At 41.9% G+C, this 19,779-nt stretch overlaps 1 protein-coding gene across 2 annotated transcripts in view; it reads right to left on the reverse strand.

Moving 5' to 3' along the window:
* FREM2 (FRAS1 related extracellular matrix 2) overlaps positions 1-19,779 on the reverse strand; it is a 213,431-nt gene that overhangs the window by 54,742 nt on the left and 138,910 nt on the right. For both annotated transcript variants that reach the window (XM_054015236.1, XM_054015237.1), the window contains exons 7-11: positions 8,998-9,147; positions 6,295-6,504; positions 5,445-5,642; positions 2,695-2,859; positions 2,404-2,586 (exon numbers count right to left, since the gene is read on the reverse strand). In XM_054015236.1, the coding sequence (XP_053871211.1) occupies positions 2,404-2,586; positions 2,695-2,859; positions 5,445-5,642; positions 6,295-6,504; positions 8,998-9,147 (906 nt within the window). The remainder of the gene's footprint in view (positions 1-2,403; positions 2,587-2,694; positions 2,860-5,444; positions 5,643-6,294; positions 6,505-8,997; positions 9,148-19,779) is intronic.

Genomic DNA, 19,779 nt, shown 5'->3' on the forward strand with positions numbered 1-19,779 from the left:
CTCAAAGCCAACCTCCTGCAGGTGTGAAGGCCAATAGCTTGTGGTAGCCAGGCATAGTGCACTCTCTCCAGCCTGTGCCCTGGCAGTGTAAGGGTTGATGGCTTGTGGCATCAAGGCATAGTTCACTCTCTCAAGACCATATCCCATCATAGTAAGGTTTGATGGCTTGGGGAGGCAGCAGGGCACAGTTCGCTCCCTGAAGCTCCCAGAAAGCTGCCCCTTGGACTTGGCTCAATGCTTGCACAGCTTCTCTGCTGCTGCAGAGGGAAGCAGACAGCCCACTTGAGAGGTGTTGCACTGGAGAAGACAGAGGATTAGAACCTCAGTAGTCCATTGATTCTCCACCTCGGGAGAGGGGCTTGAAGCTGAAATGAAGTCACTACTGCATGAAAACAAATAAGAATTAAAGTTATAAAACAAAATGGTCTGAAGAAACTGAACTGCCATCTTCTTCCACTGCCGGAGGCAGAAAAATCCAGTGGACTGAGCTAAAAGACAAAGCCTAGTCCCAGAGCCCCCAACAACAACACTGGATCGCTGCTGAAGTCCACAGGTGGGAGCCATTATTCATTAGTGATAAGTGAGGAAAGCAGCTGTGCCCCCACAAAATGACTATGGAATGGTTTTCCAGAAGCAACAGGAATGCCCACAGCCCTCAGCACCTTCACAATGAAATCTAACACCCTCTTGAAACTTGCCATCATGAGCCTAATTCATCCCTGGTGTAAACTCACCGACTTCCCTATAACAGAGTTACATCAGGGATTAATTTGTTTTATTATGGCTATGGCACCTTCAGAATGGCTACATGATCCCAAAGTAGAGTTTTGTCTGAGGTGAAAAATGGCTGCAGGAAATCATCCTAGGCCTTCAAAGCAGAATGCTAAAGGAGATTAATCTGTTTATCTGTATGCACATTAATAAACAAAGTTGATTAAAAAATTGAACTATTTTGACGTTAACAGTTAACACAAAGGATTCATATTTCCCTTCTATTAGTCTGGAGATTTATTTCAGATAAGTTTCCAGGATGTCTGCGGCCCTCTGGGCGCTATAGCCATGGAAGTGAACAGAAATCCTGAGGAGATGCACATTCTCTGAGGAGGCCACCCAGGGCTCGTCTGGCTGCCACACCTATTGCTCCCCTTCTACAGAGACTGTGACTCTGCCCTCTAAACGGAGCATGGGGGAATCACTTTATGGAGGGACCACCTAATAATAATTGTCTCAGTGAGGTGTCCAAATACTTCCCTGGCTGACTGATGTCCAGAGAGTCTGTCCAGGCCACATAGGCTGTAGATTACTGATCTCATTTTACAGCTCTGAAATGGAGCTGTCAGCCAGACAGCAGAGAATGAGAACAAGATCTTGTATATCAGAAGGGAGGGTAGCTAAGAATACCCCAGCAACATGCTCATTTCCCAGAAGATTGCTGGCCTATACCCGATCCCCAGCCCTTCTGTCTACTAGAGGTGCATGGAAGTTACTGTAACCCTAAGGCTGCACTAATCTCACCATGACCTATAAGGATGTAGAAGAGAACCAGTCTCAGGACTGTTTGGGGTTGTTCTCTGCTCCCCAATTCTTTCCAAGCATGGAGTGAGTTCCCTCCACCATCCTTACACATCAGATCTGACAGTCTTCAGGGTCAGTCAGTTAAGTGCAGAACCAGGTTATGTGACCCTCTGAATCTTATTTGACACTTATGGCCACATAAACTGGATCAGATAGGCTACAGATAGATTACGTGCTTTCCAGATGCTGCCTGTTTCTAGTAATTTTCTTCTTTACTCCAACGCATATTTCCAGTTATTTCCCAAGGCATTGGTATTGTATACAAATTATCTATATAATCCTGATTTCAGGTCCTTTTACCTCATTTTGCCCTTTGTCTTTCCTGCTGAAATATGCAAATCACATCTATGAGATGTGGCATTAGGTTACTAACTCAGTGTATTTTCTAGTTTATTTATCTGTTATTGCTTCTGGGTTAACTTTGTTGGTATAATTCTCATACAAAATTTCAATATAAAAGTTTTACTTCCTTTGAGTTTTTACTCTGTGAGTAGGGCTTAGGGGAAAGCATTTCGCATTGCTGAATACTTACTTCAGAATCAGTAATGCTTTCTTTTAAAAACATTCATATGCTGGACTACTCTCCGAATTACTGAGAATACACTGCAACTCCAAATTATTGGAAGCTAAATATAAAAAATATGAAATTCCATTCCTATGGCCTTATTAATCCCAAAGGCAAAAGGCACTAATGAAAGCAGCTAAAAAGTATTAAAAGCTTAAAAGTTCACAGTGCCTTTTTTCCCTTTAAATACTGTACAATTGTGGCTGAAATAATCAATGGGATGTGATATTGATCTGAATGACTGCCGGAGAGTCTCGTCATACCTTCTGACACGGGGTGATAGTCTTCTCCAGAGGTGGCAGAGCCATCCTTTGTGTGAACCCTCACAATGGAAACCTTTGAAGTGTCTCCCAGACGAAGCACTGGAATTTTTACAACAACCAGCTGTCCTACATCTTTTGGTTCACTGACACTAAATTTGGTCTCACCAAACTTAATAATGGCCTCTGTAACAACAGAAAACAGTGTTTAATAGTGTGCACAAAAGAGCTTTTAAATACCAAAGTCTTTTAAATACCAAAATGATATTTGTATGGTCAAAAATAACTCCTCACTGTCTGCATGATCTCTGATCCTTATCAGGGTTTCATTTTGTTCACCAATAGAAGCACCGTAGGAGGAATCACTTCTTGGAGTGCCAAGAACCAGACGCAGCTCTTCCTCTTCTTCGTGGAAAGAGTCATCCACAAGCATGAGGGTGCAAGGTTTCTCAGCCTCACCTGGAATCATCATGCAGAAAGTAACATCATACAGAACTTAAATTTTTTCTAGATGTACTACAGACATTTCTCTCAAGCTGTAGGACCCACAGGTCAATTCTACTGATCAAAGCCCTGTACTGGCCCTATATAAGTAAATAACTAATGAAAGTACTAGCAATAGCATCAGCAACAACATTTTTATTTACTATAATAGTAAGACTAGGTATTTACATAGCTGTGCAGCTAATATCTCACAACACCTCTGAGAGGTAGAAGAGTATTATCCTCATTTTCAGAGGTGGAAAATGAGAAACTAAGGTTCAAGACTAAATTTTAAAGAACAGTCTCTAATTTTGGGTACTTTAATTTATGGCAGCTCAACTGATTTTCATATCGCTCTCAGCTCCCACTGATTCCAATGAGACAAGTGGATGCCTATCACCTTGGAAGATCAGTAGCTACGTGTCTCAAGTTGAACAACCAGAAAACAATGTGCCTAAAATTAGTGATTACTCTGAACTTCTGGTTCTAACTGATTTAAGCCTATTTAGAACAGTGGCTCTCAACCTTTCCAGACTATTGTACCCTTTCAGGAGTCTGATCTGTCTTGCATAACCCAAGTTTCACCTCACTTAAAAACTACTTGCTTACAAAAACAGACATAAAAATACAGAAATGTCACTGCACGCTATTACTGAAAAATTTCTGACTTTCCCACTTTTACCATACAATTATAAAATAAATCAATTGGAATATAAATATTGTACTTACATTTCAGTGTATAGTACATAGAGTAGTATAAACAAGTCATTGTCTGTATGAAATTTTAGTTTGTCCTGACTTCACTAGTGCTTTTTCTGTAGCCTGTTGTAAAACTAGGCAAATATCTAGGTTTCAGAGTGGTAGCCGTGTTAGTCTGTATCAGCAAAAAGAACGAGGAGTACTTGTGGAACCTTAGAGACTAACAAACCCACTTCATCGGATACATGCAGTGGAAAATACAGTAGGAAGATATATATACACAGAGGACATGAAAAAATGGGTGTTGCCATACTAACTATAAAGAGAGTAATCAGTTCAGGTGGGCTATTATCAGCAGGAGAAAAAAAAACTTTTGTAGTGATAATCAGGATGGCCCATTTCCAACAGTTGACAAGGTGTGAGTAACAGTAGGGGGAAAAGTTAGCATGGGAAATAGGTTTTACTTTGTGTAATGACCCATCCACTCCCAGTCTTTATTCAAGCCTAATTTAATTGTGTCAAGTTTGCAAATCATTTTTGAGTTGGGGCAATCACATTTGCATGCAGTATTCAAGATGTGGGTGTACCGTGGATTTATATAGAGGCAATATGATATTTTCTGTCTTATTACCTACCCCTTTCTTAATGATTCCCAACATTCTGTTCGCTTTTTTGACTGCTGCTGCACATTGAGTGGATGTCTTCAGAGAACTATCGACAATGCCTCCAAGATCTCTTTCTTGAGTGGTAACAGCTAATTTAGAACCCATCATTTTATATGTATAGCTGGGATTATGTTTTCCAATGTGCACTATTTTGCATTTATCAATATTGAATTTCATCTGCCATTTTGTTGCCCAATCACCCTTGTGAGATCCCTTGGTAACTCTTCACAGTCTGCTTTGGACTTAACTATCTTGAGTAGTTTTGTATCATCTGCAAATTTTGCCACCTCATTGATTACCCCTTTTTCCAGATCATTTATGAATATGTTGAACAGGACTGGTCCCAGGTACAGACCCCTGGGGGACACCACTATTTACCTCTCTCCATTCTGAAAACTGACCATTTATTTCAACCCTTTGTTTCCTATCTTTTAACAATTACTTATCCATGAGAGGACCTTCATAAGAGGGAAGGTCCTCTGCATCATAAGATTTACATACAGCGGAAAAAACTTGCTTAAGGCTTGGAAAAAACAGAAGTTACAAATGTGAGCATATAAAAATGAGGAGACAAGAAACTGTTCTCCAGTCAAGTAAAAGGAGGTTTGGATTGATAACCCCCAAGAGGGACTCAAGCAATTTTTCCCTCAAAGGAGAAGTAATACCCCATTTCCTCATGTTTTTTCTTTGGGTTCAACATTTTGAGCCACCCAGGCAGACTGAGAAAGAAGAAATAAGCAGGAAGGAGGAGAAATATCAGAGAGCAATAATTAGCTTAGCTGTGTCCCTATGCAAAGTTAAAAGGTGTTTACCCTTTCCAGCAGTAGAGAGCTGGATTTGTTGATGGTCTGCCTAATGGGGCCAGAGCTTCTGGGGGTTTCCTCTGTGATATCACCTGCTATTCAGTTCTGCCTGCAGCACAGCAATGGGATATATGTGTTAGGATGAGTCCCTGGGTCTTTGCAAAAGGATATCCCTTGTGTCTCTATAGATGATCCCCCTCTAGTCCAGGATTAAGGCAGGATGGTGTGAGGAATAGTGTGCTGCTGCTGCCCATGCTCTACCTATTCTGTGGAGAGAGAGTTTTGTTCCCCCAAACAGTCTGTATGGCCCTTGCTATGAGAAAAAAACTCACATGATTTAAAGCAAAACCAACTCTGACCGAAGAAAGGATTCTAACAAAGAACTGTAGCTTACCAGGAAGGAAAGTGATGATGGAATCGTCAGTGTTAGGACGTTCTTCGAAGTCCATCATTACCTGGGCTGAACCCTGCCGACTATAACAGCGCACTGTAGATGTGTAGCGGATATCCCCGCTCCTATATATCATGGCAGAAATCTGTCCATCATTTTCATTGCCAATGTACATAGGTTCTTTAAACTGCATCTTAGGCACTAGACAGACACATACAAAAGAAGGAATAAAATATCCAAAATGTTCAATTCCTAGAGCCACTGCTTTTAACATGCGGGTGTTATGTGCCATGTTATATATGATTATGATGTGGCAGACTCCTCACCAGGTAGCAACTGATTTATTTAGTACATTTCCCACAATTCAAAGAGTGAAATCCTGGCCCGATTGATGTCAATGGAAAAATGTCCACAGACTTCAGTGGGTCCAGGATTTCACCACAATTGCTTTACAGAACTACAAGCTATGGACCTGATTTTGATCTCAAACTGGTATAAATCAGGAATATTACCATTTATGTCTATAAAATTAGAACTAGCAAATGTAAAGCTAGTATAAATGTATTTATCTTCAGGCCTTATGTACATTTTCTACATTCCCCATGGTTTTAGGAAAATAAGTGAAAAATGATAGCCAGCTAAGAGTACATGTAGGTAAGTTCCCAGACATTTTATAATGACCACAAGGGGTCAGGAGCCCGATTTTACACCTCATCCAAAAGATCACAACTTCAGCAATGTAGTGTTTCCAAACACCATGCCTGAACATTGGTTCCATATAGATTCAGAAGGAAGAATACTATCTATCATTGCAAGCATCATTTTTCTTCCTGTGAAAATAATTAATACTTACAATCAGAGACTGAGTCATTGATGAAGATGGTGGCTTTGCTTGGTTCTCCAAGGATAGCATTCATGGGCATTCGCAGCACAAGCTCAAACTTCTCAATTCCTTCTAATACTGGCTGTCCAAGGTCATCCAGAATGATCACACGGAAAGTCTGCATGTTGACTCCAGGGGCAAAATCCAAATTACGACTGATGCCTACATAATCTACCCCAGCTACACAAAGAAACAACAGAAAATGGAATACATTGATGGAACTGTTTTTCACAGCATTTAGTTAAAGAAAATAAGGGATCTAATGTCAGGAAGTTGATGACAGTAACTCATAAAAATGTAATTATCTCTTTCTTTTATTGTCAAGAAGTACTTTTTACTTTATCATTTAAAACTCTCTAGAACTTTTGTGGTCATTCAAAGCAAAAAGCTTCTTACCTAGAAGGGATTTGGAGCAGGCCTGATGCTAACCTCACTTACCCTGTTGAAAATCAGGAATAACACCATTTAAGTGAATGGAGCTATATTGATGTAAAACCTTTGTAAGTGAGATACAAACTATAGTTTGGGACCAACCAGAGTGTTCTGGGAGAAATCCCAGAAATGAAGGAGATTCCTTGGAATAAGGATTTAATATTATGCCTATAATTCTAGGGGACAGTGCAGCAAATTATGTGACTAATGTAAAAAGGGAAAACAGAGCAACCAAGAGGCTGATTAAGAGGAATTACACTACTGATATCCAGATGAGATATATAACAAGAATGAAACTTAAGTGTAGGGAAGAGGGAAGGCAAACAGATTTTGGACCCTGCTGGCCAGTGGCTAATGAAAGTCCAAGAGAAAGACAAGACGAGTCAAATTCCATCCAGACTATGTCAGGTGGGGCCTGGCACACTTCAGTGTCAAAGATAAGAAAACCCAGTTCACTCTAGGAATAAAAACAAAACAAAACAAAACTAGAGAGAAGTGAATGAGACAGAATGTTGAGTTATACCAGGACATGGTGTCTGGGTTCCAGGGTATTAAAGGTACCTAAGTCTGAGGTGAAAGAGTGGACTTTTGTGCATTTGCCGTGATATCACAGTACAATCTATTTTACTCCAATAAACTCTTAAATAAAGAGATGAAAAGCCCTTACACATATTGCTGAAGGAAACAAAAATAACCCCCCCTCTCCCACACCTATTTAACAGTTATCCAGTGAGTAAAGACCAAAAACATGGTCCTATAATGCTGTTATGCTTTTCTGGAACAAAAATGCATTCAATATTTAGGGTGAGGTAAACCCAACAGATCAAGTGAAATAATAGTTAAGAAATGAAGTAAATGGACATTCTTTTTAGACATCTTAATAATCTAATTTTCCAAGAGAAAGCACAAAAATGTGGAAAGGCATACTAATGCTAAACCCAGACTCTATGTCTTCCTGTCATGGACATCATAACAAGAAGGCTTATGACAACTAAGAGTATTTTAAAATTATATCAGTAACTAAGCACTAACGTCCATTCATGCTCAATGTAACCATCTAGGAAAAATATTTGGATTCTTCATGACTTCTCCACATCAAAAGAACGCTTTAGCATAAAATGCCATGTGTTAGAAACACACTGAGTACAATACGTCTCCAGCGCCAGATACCAATTTAGAGCTTGATCCTTTCGGCATGTGGATGAAGGCTCTGAGGGTATGTCGGCACATAGAGCTGGGGGTACGACTCCCAGCTCACATAGACACACTCACACTAACTCTCCTGGAGCTGGCACACTAAAAACATTTGTGAGCTGGGGTAGCATGGGCAGTGGGTGAGCAGCGGCATGGGCTAGTTGTGCTGAGTACCTACCTACCTACCTGGACCCCATGGGTACGTACTTGGGGCAACTAGCCCGTGGTGCCACTCACAGCTGCCTGTGCTGCTGCACCTGCATGACTATTTTTTGTCCACTAACTCTCCTCAAATTAGCACATGAGTGTGTCTGTGTGAGCTGGGAATCATTCCTCTAGCTCCAAGGGTAGACACAGACTAAATATAATAAGCTGAGGGCAGCAAGAACTGCAGGCTGGTGGGCTGGCAAGAACTCTGTGCCTAGCATGTATTGGGAGGCAATGAGCAACTGACTATGAGAGATAATAGTTTGTGGGAACCATTGGAAGGCTGAATTTGCCCTTGCTTCCATTTCCTTCTAAGGGCTGCTCTTAAACACATTTGAATAAGCCCTTACTTCAGCTTAGCAGTAGGAATAACTGTGATATCTAAAAATGGGCTGTATGCATCTCAAATAGATCATGTGAAGTGCTGAGCAACTTAAACATTTAATTAAATTCATGGTAGCTGAGGGCAGCCAGCACCTTCCAGGATAAAGCTCATGATTTCCATTCATTTGTTTTCATTTCAACACCTGTCCATGCCCTTTCTCTGTTCCTTATCATGCTCACTTTTCCTCTTACTTACTATCATGCAGTTCAGTGTGGGTACAGATGTCGCCTCATACTTCTGAACATCACACACATGCATTTCTTCACACTATGGAGAAGCCTCTGTCCGAAGGTTCAGAGCAAACACCAAGTGTGGCATGCCTAGCCTTGAGGCTCTCTGAGCCACTTCTGGGGCTAAACCAGAAGCATTCAGCATTGAATCCACGCTGGATGTACCAGTGCTCCATGTTAAGACATATTAAGGAAAAATGACACTAGAGCAAAATGATCACTCACCCTCTGCAGTTATTGGCTCAGTTTTGCGAGACCTTACTGTAACAGTGGCAGCTTTGGACAAATCAGTTCCAGTTCTCCAGACACGCACCTCAACAAAGCCAGCACTCTCATCAACATAGTATTCGACATCTCCAAAGTAGAAGGCTGGTTCTGGTAAAAAGGTTAAAGTAATTTAAAATCATTAAAGTTTGCTTTTTACCGGAGAACCTACTTTTAAGCATATATAAACAAATTAAAAATATATACAAGAGGAAGGATGGTCCAGTGGTTAAGGGCAGGGACTTGGCAGTCTAGGGTTCAATTCCCTGTTCCACCTCTGTGATGTTGAGAAGTCTCTGTCCCTCAGGTCTCTGTAAAATGGGGGTAACAGCATTTCTCTACTTCAAAGGGGGGTTGTGAGGATGAATACATTAATGCCTGATCTTCCAGGCAAAAGTGAGAATCCCTTTAAAAATGCAGTATTGTTTCAGCCCACCCAAATTACAAAGAGTACATACACATTTTATTTATTTTTACAGTAACTCCTTTTGGTGCAGAATTCCCTCAGGAGTAAACTCCCTACATACCTTCTTGATTTGGGTCTGTCCAAACCCACTGTAGGAGGACAGTACCTGCCTTGAAAAGTTTAGAAGCTAATTTAAAACCAAATGCAGTATTGTGTATAAAAAAAAGCAGGAAGGAGCACAAGGGATACAGAAACGACACACATATGATTAGAAATTATTGAAACCTACATCTTACTATCCTGCATACAATTCCCTACCCTGAGGTAGGGAACAAAAGAATGAAACCTCACTGAACCATCAGTAGGAGAGCAGCTCTCTTCTTTCAGCAAGCACAATAAAGCATTTTTTAAAACCTATACGAGGGGTTCCTGGTATAGTTTACATTAATGCAAAATTACAATGTGTTTATTTGTTTACATACTTTGGGCCAACAGGCGATAAATCTGCACATCACATCTCACTCCCTTCCTGCACTTTCAACTCTAGGTACCAGTGTGTAGGAGTGTGTGTGTGTACAGATTAACGTGTTATCTTATTAACCTTATTCCTTGCTGGACCTTGTGCACTAGCCAATACATTCCTTGCATTTCTCACTTCAATGGAAGCAGACAAAGGTGAAGATAGATACTGAGACCTTAAACAGGGTTTCAATGCAGAAATCTGTTATCCAGACCAGATCGGAACATGATGCAGCTTTGTGAACTGTTTTGTGAAAGGTTGTCCCACAAAGTATGGGGACAAAACCCTCGATCTGATTTCCCACAAGTAACATTTAGACTGAAATCAAGCTTATTTCCCATTCCGAACCATGTGAGTACTGTCCTTATTTTAACATTTTAAACCCCTCAGATTATAAGAAAGAACAGCAAAAAATGGAGCAGGGTGCAAGTTATCCCATTTAATAGTGATATATTTATCTGCATTTTTCCTCTTTTTTCAGCAAACAAATTAACAAGCATAAATGCTTTGCACCTAAATACATGGTACTGCTAAGGGCTGGGAGCCCTACAGCTATCTCTAAGGAGAGAATCTGGTGTCCAGAGTCAGCACTGCCAGTGATTTTGTGACCATGGGCAAATCACTTTATCTCTGTGCATTGGTCTCAGGATAATACTCCTTACCTTCCACAGCAGTTAGGATATGTAAAGTGCTATACAAATACTTTTTAGTGTATTATTAACATTAGAGGCTTTCATAGTAAAAGCCTCATTACATTAATTTTTCATGATTTGCCTAGTGGAATTATTTCAGAATAGCAAGGCTCCAATATACTAAATCTGCTGCAACATATTACGGCAGTACATGACCACTAGGATTTAATGAACATCTAAAGAAGAATAAATGGCTCCATGTTCTAAATATGGTGCTGTGCTATCCCATACAGGACATTTAACATCAAACCCTGAATTTAGTTTTCAACTCCCTGAGAGCAAAGAACAGCACAAAGCCTATTCATAGGGAAAAATCCATTGTGTCATTAAGGAATTCTCAGTTTGTGATTCGAAGTCACATTAATTTATGCCCTCCTAGCTGGAGGAGAATTGTGGCAACATGTGATGTGTGTACAAGGAGGTTTGAGGTTACATGAAGGGGAAAAAAACTAAGCCTCTAATGGCAGGCAGGCAGGTGAAAGCCAGACCCATTAAATTTCATGACCTAATCAGGTTTTTCCCAGCTGGTATACATGTTGGAAAAATCTATGACTGCTCCTACAATGTGCTGTGTATACTGGAGCATAAGAACATGAGTGACTGTCAATATGAAAGAATCATCGGGCAAGAGAGAGAGAGAGAGAGAGAGAGAGGGTACAGGCAAACAAGCATGAGAATGACTCTGTTGCCTGGGGATTAGAGCTACAGCAGTGGTTGGGATGTGTGAGACACACGACCTAGTCCGCCTGCTCCAATGATTTTTTTTTAAATGATCTATGAACAGTGTAACAGCTTCAACAGGAGAGACTGAGGGAGCCCCACATCATAATATCCCACAGCCCAATGGCTAAGGCATTCACCTGAGAGGTGTTGTTCCCTGTTCAAATCCCTTCTCCCCCTTAGGAGGAAGGAGGACTTGAAGCAGAGGTTGCCCACATCCCAGGTGAGTATCCTAACCCCTGGGCTACAAGTAGTATAAGCTCGCTGCAGGGGCCTGATCCAGCAGGCGCACACTGAGTATGCTTACCGGATTGGGCCCTGCAGGCGAGTTAGGTTAGCGAATCACCTTGGGCTTAGGCTCCACTGCCTGGTGTGGGGCTGCAGTGCACATGTGCAGAAACACAGATGTTGAGGTGGGGTGACCAGATGTCCCAATTTTATAGGGACAGTCCCGATTTTTGGGTCTTTTTCTTATGTAGGCTCCTATTACCCCCCACCCCCGTCCCGATTTTTCACATTTGCTGTCTGGTCACCCTATGTTGAGGGAACTTCTACTGCAAAAATATAGGTGCCCACCGGGTGCCGTGGCTGTTGAGCAAGGGCCTGATTCTGGGATTTAGGTGCCTTTTGTGAATCTAGCCCTTAGTGTCTTTCACAACAACAGCAGAGGACACTGTGCCACTAACAATAACGAAATTATCATTAGGATCTGTTCAAAACCACAGTAAACACAGAGAGCCACTTTCATCTGTGGTGTGACTCCACTTCCTAACAAGGAGACACACCTAGGATAAACCACAATTTTCTGATTAACCGAGGGGCTTTCTCTCCCCCGCGCAGTTTTCAGATTCAGTTCAGGTTAAACTATCTCCCATCCCCCACTGATTTTTCAGAACTGCCAGTGAACCAAAAAATCAGTTATTTGCTCAACTCTAGTTAGTAGAGTCAGAACTTGGGCATTTCTAGCAACACGTCCTCAAGCTCTGATTAGAGGAGCATTTCCGGACAAGATACTGGAAACACCAGTTTTGTCAACCTGGGTGCCTGCCCAGTTACAGCTACAGCACTGCTGAAAAACAGGCACTAAATTTGCTACTGCAGCCACAGGCCCACAGAGAACCACATTACTGCGGTAAGTTAGCTAGCCTCATATTCGGGAATGATTTTCACACATTTTGAGCCACATATCTGTAATTAGGGTTACCATACTTAACAAATAAAAAAAGAGGACCCTCCACGGGGTCCTGGCCCCGCCCATTTCCCACCCCAGCCCCACCCCAACTCTGCCCCTTCCCCGCCCCCTCCTCCCTCCCACTCCCAGCCACGTGGAAAGGGCTGCCCGAGCGCTACCGGCTTCACGGTTTGCCGGGCAGCCCCCAGACCCTGCGCCCCCGGCCGGCGCTTCCCCAGCGCAGCTGGAGCCCGGGAGGGGAAGTGCCCAGCCGGGGGCGCAGGGTCTGGAGGCTGCCCGGCAAACCGTGAAGCCGGTAGCACTTGGGCTTCGGGCAGCTCCCTTGCCTCCGGACCCTGCGCCCCCAGCCAGGCGCTTCCCCTCCCGGGCTCCGGCGGCGCAGGGTCCGGAGGCACGGGGGCTGCCCGAAGCCGGTAGTGCTCGGGCAGCCCGGCTCTTAAACAGAGCCGAAGAGTCGGGGAGGAGCAGAGCCGCTGCGGCCGGAGGCTCTGCTCCTCCCCCGACTCTTCGGCTCTGTTTAAGAGCCGAGCTGCCCCAGCGCTACCGGCTTCGGGCAGCCCCCGTGCCTCCGGACCCTGCGCCGCCGGAGCCCGGGAGGGGAAGTGCCCGGCCGGCGGCTGGGGTCCGGAGGCAAGGGGGCTGCCTGAAGCCCATAGCGCTCGGGCAGCTTGGCTCTTAAACAGAGCCGAAGAGTCAGGGGAGGAGCAGAGCTGCCGCGGGAGGGGAAGTGCCCGGCCGGCATTTTCCTGGACATGTTTGGCTTTTTGGCAATTCCCCCCGGACGGGGGTTTGATTGCCGAAAAGCCGGACATGTCCGGGAAAAAACGGATGTATGGTAACCCTAATCTGTAATAGCAGACACATTCTTCATGGTTATTCATCCTAGGAACCAAATCCTTACTAATGTTTTGTAGTTAATTTCCCGTAAGTCCTTTTAGGAGCTCCCCAGGGGAAGTAGCAAAGCCAAGATACAAACAGGGAGGCATTGTGTTTCACACATCATGGTTGGAAAACATACTGCCCCATGATTGGGGGCTCACTTATGGCAGATCTTTAATCTAGTAATCGGTCTGAATAGAGAGCATTGCAACTTTAATGACTTCTCTTTCAGAAATAAGAGAAAGCCTTTCATGTAGCAAACACAGATTGAAGATTGCAGATTTCGCTGGCATACAGTTAGAGTAATTAGAGGAGAGAGGATGGGAACTTAATTCCCAATAGCCTCTGATACAGAAATTAAATCTAAGTTTTGTCCTTACTTACAGCAGAATGGAAAGTACCGGGTATATATTAATTAGAACATTAACCAGCAGTCAAGCAGGAAAATTAGACAAATTTTTGAAGCGGTCAAAAGTACATCCACACTTGATCATATCTCGTAAAGGCAACAAGTATAAAAAGAAATCAATGCAAATATCAATTTTAATGGATCTTTCTGCCTCTAAACCAACATTACCAGCTACCGTAGAGAGACGAAGTATGACCAACCACAATGGGCAATGAAAAGAAACATGCTACTTTTGCAAGATGTGTGCAGTGCTTTGCCTGATTCTTGGTTTACAATGCATCATGATGCACAAGCCAGAAAGAAGACAGCTTTACTCTTGGATCCCAGGGCAAGATTGCACAGCCAGCAATAAACTGAGCAGACTTGTTATAGAAGTAACTGAGAGACAAACATGGAATTCCATTAGGGTTTTTTTACAGTAACTTCTCAGTCTAACTACACTGAAATGAAGAGGGGTTTGGTTTTATTATTATTTATTTGTATTGGGGTATCACCTTGCAATGCAGGGTGATGGACCAGGACAGTGCTAGGAGCTGTACAAACACAGGACAAAAAGATGGTCCCTGCCCCAAAGAGCTTACCATTTAAGTCAAATGTTTTGATGTCAGGGTAGGTAGCCTGCATGCCAGATCCCATATACATTTACAGAATATGCTCGGAAGATTTCAAATATTAGTAAAAATAACTACATTGACTCCCGCCCCCCTTCAAATGGTGCATACTTCCCGAGCAAACTTTCCCTCAAGGTCACTGAGCTGGGGATGTGAGGTTTGCCCACCCAATTTCTGAGAATACATTGTTCTGGTCTGTTTTGTAAAATATCTATTTTCACTGACCTATATGATTTATAGAGGGGACAAATAATAAAGGGGAAAATTTTCTGGTAGCTCTAATATGCAAGTATAAACATGAGGTAGCTGCATAAGCAGTAGATGGAGTAACGATTTACATCTGGACAATGTGTGCTGTGGATTATTTACTAAATCTTTTATATTGGTATTCATGTTGTTTCTGTCTACAGGCTTGAGGCCTTCTTGTTTCTTTGCAGGCTAAACAGGGTGGAATTAGCAGGTGGAAATTGTTTACTAAGATTTTATGATACTTGTGTGGAAATGTGAATTTATTGGGCTAATGTTAATAAGGACAAACGTCTACATAATTTAAATAATTATAGTTTCTCAGTTCATGTATGTTAATAAGGACAAAAAATAAAAAGTTTAAAAAGAAATCTATGCTCACTAAAGAAAGTTTACATTAGCTAGAAGGACTTTTACATTTGCAAGTAGGTAGCACCATTATACAGCTATTTGTGCTTATTTGAAATTACACACGCGACTGAGCTTGCAGTTAGTACACTGAATTTAGTTTGCCAAGTCATTTTTTTGTTATTGAGTGGTACAGAAGGAGGGGTCAAGATTATATGCAGAGCACAATTTTGGACTGGATACCCCTTGTAAAAATGCCAGTGGTTTTTCATTTGATACGGTCAAAACTGATTATTTTCCAAATGTATATGCTGCAATCTTAATAGCTCAATCATCTCAGCATTGTTATCATAACTTTCACAACCAAAAAATAAATTAATCTTGCAATCAAAATTACTAGCTGCAGTTAAAATTCCACATATAGTATCTCAAGCAAATAATGTCAGTATTTACATTTGTCTCCCATAGCTCACATCTCTTGGTATTCCTAATTGCTCGTGCCGCTCTGAACCCAATAAAAGCAAAGCACACATTCTGAGTGCTACACAAATTATTCGCACCCAATGTATCAACAATAAAGAAAGCTGCACAGGCAACATGTCAATTTGGAGTGTTCTAACATTCATGTCACATATGACATGCGTCCAATCTCTGCACAGCTGGGAAATTAGAGTACTGAGGTTGGTGCAGAGGTGCTGCAAGATCAGACAATAAGCTTTGTTTTATTAAAAGTGCAACAGACTTGTTTAGATAAATCCTGGTGGACCAACCCTGATAGCAATAGAGTTTCCTTAATCCTGCAAAAGGGAGCTCTGCACCAGTCTCACCCATCTTCAGAATATAATTTACCCCACAGTAGATCAGAAAGGCTGTGACACCTTTAGTTTTGACTGCTGACGTTCATTTTGCCCAAGACAATTGTTTACAGTTTTATATGGATTTTAGAGGCGTCTTTCTGTTTATAAGTGGATTCACGTTTATTGTGTTGCAAAACACTGTTAACTTTTTAAGAATCCCAGATTATCCCACTTATAGGTGTAATTATTATTATTGCAAATGTCCTTGAGACAAATTTGGTAAGCAGGTGGACCTTAGTGCCGTCTCAAGACGGCCAAAGATGGCAGATGCTTGCATATGAGGACCTGACCCCAGATGCTGGCATAAGGGGAAGAAGTAGTAGTAGTAATAGTCATCCTTGTGACAAATCCTGCAGTCCTTGAAATCAGTGGGAGTTTTCAGAGATTCCAAAGCCAGAAGGAACGATTGTGATCATCTAATGTCTGACCTCCTGTATAACGCAGGCCCTAAAACTTCCCCAAAATAATTCCTAGAATTTATCACTTGCTTGACTAAGGTTTGAGTAAAGGATTGTAGGATTTATCTCATTTACATCATCATTACTGCACAGGCCATCCGCCCAAGTCATTCATTTATCTGGAGAGTTATTTCATTTAAAATTTAAATAAAAAATATTAGGCAGCACTCCATGAATAAACACATGCTTGGGATTTGGGGACACACCTGCACAGAAGGGGATTGCCTCCAGCCACCATCTGATACTGTGCATTACTTTCCTTTGGGCTACACCGCCTAAAGTATATTAAATGAGTTCAGAATCTTTTTATCATTTTTAAAAGAATGAACAGGAAGCAAAGACTGACGGCTTTAACAGAAACAGCACAGAAATTAGCAAAAACAGCAAAATCCTCAAGAAGCTGCTTAAACAGAGAGAGACAAATACATGGGACAGATTTATTAGTAGTAGGTATTTTGTACCACACTTAAAGGCATACTAGGAGCCTCACAGAACACATAGTCAGGCCCCTACCTCAAATAGCTCACAAACTAGGATTTAGACAAGAAATACCAAGTGAGGTTGAATACAAACAAGAGTGGGCAGGAGAGATTTGAACAGAGTTTTATAAATAAGACCAAGCAGAGACTCAATAGGTGTACATTTTAAAAAGCTTTTCTCTTTTTAGGTTAGTTTTATTTTCATATAGTAATTAGTTCACTTTTTGTGTGCTTTGCAGCAGAGGTTAGCCGTTAGCAGGGATTTGAAGGAGGCAAGTGTATTTGCAAAGGCAAAGAGGTTCAGTGAAAATGGCCTGGGAAATTTGAAGGTGGTTCTTCCTAAGTGGGGTTAGTAACAACAATGAACAAAAGCAAAAAGAAACAAACAAAGCAAGAAACAAAACAAATCAGGACTATGTATTCTGAATGCTTCTGTTTTGGGATCTATATGTTGTAACATCCACCTGATTCACTATGGTGTCTATCTGACTTGATCTCTAGGATTTCACTATCAAAGTCACCCCGGTAAACAAGGTTTTCCTCACCTGGGGATACAGTATTACCAGGGACCCTTTTCTCTGAAATGGAAAAGTATTTCTTTCCCCTTACATTTTCAAACTTCTTTATGGGCACAACTCAGAAGGAAAACAAGGGAAGCAAACACATTTTCACTGACACACCATTACTTATAAACAAGTGATTGTATAAAGGCTTTTAAGTAAATGCACCTGCCTGTGTTTGTTGTTCTTTAGAATATGCAAAGTGAGAGCGGGGTAGAGAGGAATTCCTAGAGCATTGATGGCTAAGACTGATTTCGCTGAGTGAATTTTGACTGACTTTGTATAAAAGCAAATACCTGCAGAAAATGTGAGAAGTCTTTTTGTAATAAAAGCCATTTGATTTCAACTGTAACTAGAGCAAAATTGAAAACCTAAAACAGGATTATTCATTTTCTGAGCCTATTCTCTACATGAATAATATTAGCTTGGACCAATCAGTAGAATCTTATCATAGTCACCTTATTTATTTCACATTTAATTTCTAAAAATATAATTCTCTCTTAAACATAGTAGAACCTGCTTAGTTTCTTTGAACAACCATTTATGAGGCAGGAAAACATTTTTTTTGGGGGGGGGGACGAATGGCTTAGAGAATAGGAAGTTGACAGTGAATAATGATGGAGAAATATAAACATCATGTCTTCCACATGACTTTTGCTACTGACACTAGCTGAGTAAGATACATCGCCCCGTTACAGCATTTATCATATCTTGAACCAACGCATGATTTTGTTCAATATTTTGCTAAAAAATAGTTAAGGGTATGGCTACACTCAAAACTCCAAAGCGCTGCCGCGGGAGTGCTCCCGCAGCAGCGCTTTGAAGTGCGAGTGTGGTCGCGGAGCCAGCGCTGGGAGAGAGCGCTCCCAGCGCTGCAGGTACTCCACCTCCCCGAGGGGATTAGCTTACAGCGCTGGGAGCACGGCTACCAGCGCTGGGGCACTGTTTACACTGGTGCTTTACAGCACTGTAACTTGTTGCGCTCAGGGGGGTGTTTTTTCACACCCGAGCGAGAAAGTTACAGTGCTGTAAAGCGCCAGTGTAGCCATAGCCTAAGTCTGTTCTTTTTCCCGTATGGAGACAAGTGCTTTTCTAGACTGAAGACATCTTCACCAAACTGTAATGGAGCCCAACAAGCATGTTGTCACACTTCTCTCTCCAATGTCTGCCTGTTTAGTGTTCAGCTAACAGTGCTCACTACTATGCCCAGTGCTACCATAGCATACTATGTTTGTTTAACTGGCACGGCACACTGTTTTAGAGAATCCCAGAGACAGGATCAGGTTATGGTTGGCCCACCCCAAGTGTGTGTGTTCTGTGTGGGAGGAAAGGAGGGAAGAATGGAATTCAAGAAACCTGTTTTCCTGCACCTCCTCATAGGAGCCAGTCAACCATTCCAGTACTTACTGCTGGCACTTGACTTAGCAAAGGAATCAGGGAGAGGGCAGGACAATGGCCTCACCTCCTCCCCGCCCTTTAATAGAAGAGTTGATAAATTAGGAAATCACTGTTGGCTGTCTATCACAGCAGCAAATTAACATTATATCTCACACTGGAGGGTATCATAGAGACAACCAGGCCTAGTTGGAATTTGCCTTTCTCACAGCACCTGTTACTGTCAATGGTTTTATATGTAGATAGATTTTATTTTTTCTTGTCAATGATTTTCTATATAGCGATAACTTTTAAAAATTGGTGCCTTCAAGAGATAGATTTTGAATAGATGCTTCTGGATACTCCGCATTACTTCTGTTACCCTAACAGATATTTAAGAGTAGGTTAGATAAATGTCTATCAGGGATGGTCTAGACAGTATTTGGTCCCAGGCAGGGGACTGGACTCGATGACCTCTCGAGGTCCCTTCCAGTCCTAGAATCTATGAATTATAAACGGATCATTCTGTTTCACTCATGGTGAAGATGGCTAATGCTTCTAATAATAAAATATTAGTGAAGAACCCTGGGGTAGGGCATGTGTGATAAATTGGCAGCCTTCCATTGTTTGCCCTGATCAGTTAGTTTGGCCATCTGCCAAACACTGGAGAAAGAGTAGGGGGCTATGTAGGTATTTTGCATACAAAAGGGACACAAGAAATGTGTAGGACAATGTTTGTCCAAAATGTAAGAACATAAGAATGGCCATATTGGGTCAGACCAAAGGTCCATCTAGCCCAGTATCCTGTCTTCCAACAGTGGCCAAGGCCAGGTCTCCCAGAGGGAATGACCAGAACAGGTAATCATCAAGTGATCCATTCCCTGTCGCCCATTCCCAGCTTCTGGCAAACGGAGGGACACCATCCCTGCCCATCCTGGCTAATAGCCATTGATGGACCTATCCTCTATGAATTTATCTAGTTCCTTTTTGAA

This window comes from Malaclemys terrapin, chromosome 1, assembly GCF_027887155.1.
Source record: "Malaclemys terrapin pileata isolate rMalTer1 chromosome 1, rMalTer1.hap1, whole genome shotgun sequence".
NCBI classification, from domain to species: Eukaryota; Metazoa; Chordata; order Testudines; family Emydidae; genus Malaclemys; species Malaclemys terrapin.